At 37.5% G+C, this 5,261-nt stretch overlaps 1 protein-coding gene across 1 annotated transcript; it reads right to left on the bottom strand.

Annotated features, from left to right (window-relative positions):
* Positions 1–4,337: 4,337 nt before the first annotated feature.
* On the bottom strand, positions 4,338–4,988 carry LOC134378400 (chloride intracellular channel protein 4-like). The gene has a single exon (XM_063097477.1). The coding sequence runs from the start codon at positions 4,971–4,973 to the stop codon at positions 4,338–4,340; it is 636 nt and encodes a 211-aa protein (XP_062953547.1). The 5' UTR covers positions 4,974–4,988.
* Between the last annotated feature and the right edge of the window lie 273 nt (positions 4,989–5,261).

Genomic DNA, 5,261 nt, shown 5'->3' on the forward strand with positions numbered 1-5,261 from the left:
TTCATTAATCAATGTTCTTTGCCTGAATTTGGCTGCTTTTGCTTCTTTAACCTATTATTTGTATCCTTTTTTTAAGTTGGTCAATCTCTGCACCCAACGAAATGAGAATTGCAAGCATAACAGTTTTAGCTAATAATTAACAGAAAGTGCTTTCAGCTCAGATACCATTGCCAAAGTTCAGTAATGATATTTTAAAATGTCACCCCAATAGATGGCAATGCGAGATAATCAGCAACAGGAAAATCGTCATCACAATTTTTAATTTGTATCTAGCTTTACATGCTTTGAAATTACTTTAAAACATTGAAATCTTCTATACAGCCCTAATATATCTGGATTTATTTATTCACATTAATGTATTAGAAATCAAGCACTAATGAAGAAATAGTGAAATCTCTCACCAAACTTCTAAAGGATCTGTACAATTTTCCTATAATAATGTTTTTCTAACTTAGTGTTTTCTTTTAGTAATGTTTTCTATCACTTTTCATCTTGCTAATTATCAACAAGATGGATTTGCACTTGCACACATATATGAATGGTTTAAGCCAGTGGTTCCCAAAGTGTGGTATGTATGTCTTATGAAAAGTAAAGATGCCCTAGCCCCAACCCTTGACTTTGAGTTAATTAGTTGAGTTTTTATGAAGCTAATTAGTTGGAGAAATAATCATTTAATTATACAAATTATATGATCATTTGTTCTTTCTTTTGCTATTCAAATGTTCTTAATTGCCTAATATTTTCTTAAAATTGGATAAAAAGGCATATTGTGTATTTAATATTCCTTTGCAAAATTATAAAACAATTCAAAAATGGAAATTTATAAAAAATAAAGATGTCATAGTTCTTGCATTCTTCCTTGATCTTAAAAGATATTCGCTGTTAATTCCTTTAGCAAGGTTCTGCTAAGGGTGTATTTGTTGTGGGTTGAATTGTGTCCCCCAATAGAATATATGATGAAATCCTAACCCCCAATACTTCAGAATGTGACCTTATTTGGAAATAGGCTTTGTTTTTTAAGATTTTTTTTTTTGGATAGTGAAAATATACTTTATTTTTTTAATACAATAGCTGCCAGCAATATACTGGTATTGATGTTCCAGAGAGAGAAAAGAAAATACAAGTACTCTAAGCTTTCATTTGCCTGCTGAAGAAAATTCTAGAGAAAATATTCCAAACTGTTCAACATTATGGCTAGAGGAGTTGAAAATTTTTTTCCTGATAAAAATATAATTGTGGTGGCCCCAACCGCAATAAATCGTAAAGGAAGGAGTTTAAAAAGCCATGTATATCATAATGAATGCTTCCCTCTCTTTGAATTAAATATTGATTATAAGCAGTGTAAGAAACTGATAAATCAGTAAACTTCATGAAATGTGTATCAAAATGTTCTTGAAAAAAATACATTTCTATTTCCTCTCATTTTTACTTTGTAGATATTTTCTAAATGGGTTCTGTAAATGCACAGAAATAAAAGCTATCTACATGCAACTCTGGAGAGAATCGAAACACAACAGAAGTAAAGTGAAAATGCCTAAATTCTAGAGTTTATCCACTTAGTATAAGAATAAATGTCAGAAATCTCTTAATTGTACACATATTGCTCAAGGGTTTAAAGATAAGTTGTGAAAGCCACTTACCAAGAAATAAAATCTTATTTGAATTCTATCACAAAAGTTAATAATCCTAGCACAAGAAGAGAACAGAACCGTATAGAAAACCTGCATCTGTATCAAAAAAGGGAAGTTACATTAAGTGGAATAGTAGAGAGCTTTCCAAAGGTTGAATACAATGATTTTTCAAAATCCCTTGGAAAATAATGAGACCTTCCATCCAGATCTCCTCGCTGAAGTGAAACACGAAAGGGGAAATGATTCCTTAGTTGCAGGAATAAAACCAGATGATTTCCATGTTAATACATATGCTACACAAACTGCCAAGAAAACTTGAATGTCCCAAATATCTCAAGATTTTAAGCCATGATCTTTCCACAAATATACAATGGGGTAAAAGCATGTTGTAGGATCATCCTTCTTACTAGCTTTCGTCCATTTGCCAAACTCAATTTCACATGAATAACTTCCCTCGTAAAGTAATAAAATCTGTCTTTCTACAGAGAAAAATAATTCTGCCTTCATCAAAATCATAATAGACCTGACTTCCTTGGACATCCAGAGGGACAGCCAACTGTAATCAGTGGATAAATAAAAACAATAGAATAAATACCCAAAGTGAAAACACTTCACAACTGAGGCTCAGAATGTACTGTTTGTCACTCTGTTTTGAGAACTGGAGCTCCTTCCTCTGTCAGCCCTCTGTCCTGCACCACTCAGCCCACCATTCATTAGGAGAAAGACACCCTCCTCTTGAGTCTTTCTTGTACTTTAAGCTATGAGGCAAGGTTCAATATCACCTGAAGGCCAAGTTGCCACGATTTAAAAGTAGGTGAAGAGTGAGAAGCTTGTCCGCGCACCAGTGCAGACAGGGCACTTGCACCCCCTGAAGCTACTGCAACACAATCTGTCAGTAGATAACTAGAGGGTGCTTCTTCCTGGAACCAGACACATCATTCCCCAACATTTAATTACAAAAACATGGGTGCTCAAACTCTAGATCAGCAATAAGGAGTTCTAGAAAAGGTAAGGGAAAGGAATCTCCCTGAGCCAAATGGATACAACATAGAGTTTTTCTTATGTTTCTATCCTAAGCTAGTTACTGATAGGTAAAAAATGCAGTATGCTGATAAAAGTCAGGCTGCTTCCACAAAGCCAGTGCTTACTAAATGCTAGCATATCAAAGGGGGGGAAATACTGCCATTTTAAAGCAATATACTTAAACTTTCAAAAAACAGCCTAATCAGCCTATGAGAAACAACACTTCTTAAACAAGTTAGGTACAAAAAATTACCCAAAATGTATTAGAGTCACAACCACAGTTCTTTTAGTACTTAGAAAGTCCATTTTTTGGTTTTTTTTTAAAGATGAATTACATACATAGAAAACTTTTATTTTTTAATCACCAAGTTCATTCTCCCTTGTTAGAGCACAAATAATTCCTGGTTTGGGACTTTGATTTCAAAAACAAACAAAAAAACCATGCAGGGTTATATTCTCCAATGTGGCTGTAGAAAATTTAACTTGAGGAAGAGCAATAATTGAGATCAGGCAAAACTGTTAATATGCACTCACCATAACACAACTATCATTTACTCCACAAGGAGTGAACAATCCTCTTCGCAAAGTCTCAACAGTAAATGGGGATGGGACGGGAAAGTTGGCCACCTGGACAATGTATTCTTTGGGTCATCTACATTAAACATGCTTTAGAAACAAAATTTTACTTGATATTTTGAGAAACCCACCCTACATTCCATAGGTTAATTTCTGTATGTGTTAACTTCTACATTACTAAACACTGTACTGCTAGAGCTAAGTCAAGTAAATATCAGTTTATGTAGTGTTGCTCCAAAGATGTATAAACAGCAAGGTGTATGCTTACCTAAAAAGGAGCTTTTTAAAATGAGGAAAGAAAGCAATAATGTTCCAAATGAATGGCACTGGGCAAAATACACGTAACACGCAATACATTTAGACAGAGTATCAGGTACCTATCAGTTTCTCTTGTAAGGATAAACTGCTTGAGGAAGAACTTGAGAATACACCCCTCCCTCTAAACTTTTAGCTTCTACATAGTGTCAGGTGTTACAATTGGTGTAGATAAATACTTTTAGGCAAAAGTAAAAATCTATCTACAAAGCAAAATAGCGAAATCTGTAGTGGCTTTTTGTAGAAGGCTCTTCTCTGGTGGTAATATCCCTTAATATACACCCAGGATAGACTGTTTCTGATACAGTAGCAATCCTTTCATATACTCTTACTAAATATTACAAAATTTCAAAAAAAAAAAAACCATAAGTATTCCTTGTACCATGCATTATGCACCAGTTTGGGGGTGACTGATGAAGTCATGGCTACTATTTTAACAGTTACACATTGCACCTCAAAAGTTCTGCCTTCTATACACAGTGAATGGACACAACGGCGAGGGCTCCAGAGAGATGGCAAACTACCTCTGCAGTGAAGTTTGTGTTGGAGGGTCTCCAAATGAGAGGGGGGAGGATATGGGAGGTAGGCAGGGTAAAAGGATTTTACAATAATACTGCTTAGGAGTGTACATTTTAAGATAACTACTATACCTTGTCTATCCTTGGCCCTAATCTTGAATAACTGCATGTTCATGCAAAATACAATTTCTACTTTATAGGAATAAGAGCAGTCTGTTAGGAAAAGCATATTCTTAGGGGAAGACAGAAAGATAGCTCTCTCGTAAGTGCTATTTTACTTGGTAAGTCTTTTGGCTACATCACTATATGCTATTTCAACCTCCTGACCACTGGGACAGGTATTGGTGAACTCATCCCTACTATAAGCCTTAGTTAAGTATCTCCAGATGCCAGTCATTCCTTTTGGGATATCAAAGTTGCGATATTTTTTGGCCACCACCTTGACAATGTGCAGTTTGGGCAGCAGGTTGCAATCAGCTAATGTCATTTCATTGCCATCCAGAAATTTACGTGTAGAAAACTTAATGTCCTCCATACTATTCTCATCAAGTTCATCAGGGAGGGGAGAATTCAGATATTCATCCAGTTTCCGCAGTGTTTTCAAGAGACCCCTCTCCAGTGCTTCGTTAGCCTCTGGCCTTGAATTCCTGATAGATGCAGAGAATTTGGCAAAGATGTCCATTCCAGCAGTGTTTGATGCGGGGTGTTCTGGTGAAAGCGTTAAGTACTTGGGAGGGCATGAGACATCTTCAAGAAATTCCTCGATCTTATTGACATCCGTTTTGACTTCATTGTTAAAAGTTATAAATGGCGGGTGGGTCCCAGGAGCCGAGTTCTGCAGGTATGCAGGCTTCCTTTTCAGGTCAACGGTTGTGGCACTAAATACAACTCCTTTGAGCCAAAGAATCATGAAGAGCCTCTGGGAAAAGGGGCGTTTTCCTACGCTTTCCACATCACTGCCAGCCTTGACGAAGAGCTCGAGGAGGGGCTCTTTGTCCTCCTCCTTCCGTCCGTTCAGCGGCATCGAAAACGCCTTGGCCGGCTCGGCTGTGCTCCGCGGGCGGCGGCGGCGGCGGCGGCTGCTTCTGCTCCGGGGTCGCTGCTGTTGCTGCTGCTGCTCCGAGGTCGCTGCTGCTGCTGCTTCTGCTCCAGGGTCGCTGCGGCGGCTGCTGCTGCTCCGGGGTCGCTGCGGCGGCTG

This window comes from Cynocephalus volans, chromosome 5 (assembly GCF_027409185.1).
Source record: "Cynocephalus volans isolate mCynVol1 chromosome 5, mCynVol1.pri, whole genome shotgun sequence".
Lineage (NCBI taxonomy): Eukaryota > Metazoa > Chordata > Mammalia > Dermoptera > Cynocephalidae > Cynocephalus > Cynocephalus volans.

Bases quoted from the DNA above. Each gene is read 5' to 3' on its own strand.
- LOC134378400 (XM_063097477.1), bottom strand. From the start codon at position 4,973: ATGATTCTTTGGCTCAAAGGAGTTGTATTTAGTGCCACAACCGTTGAC.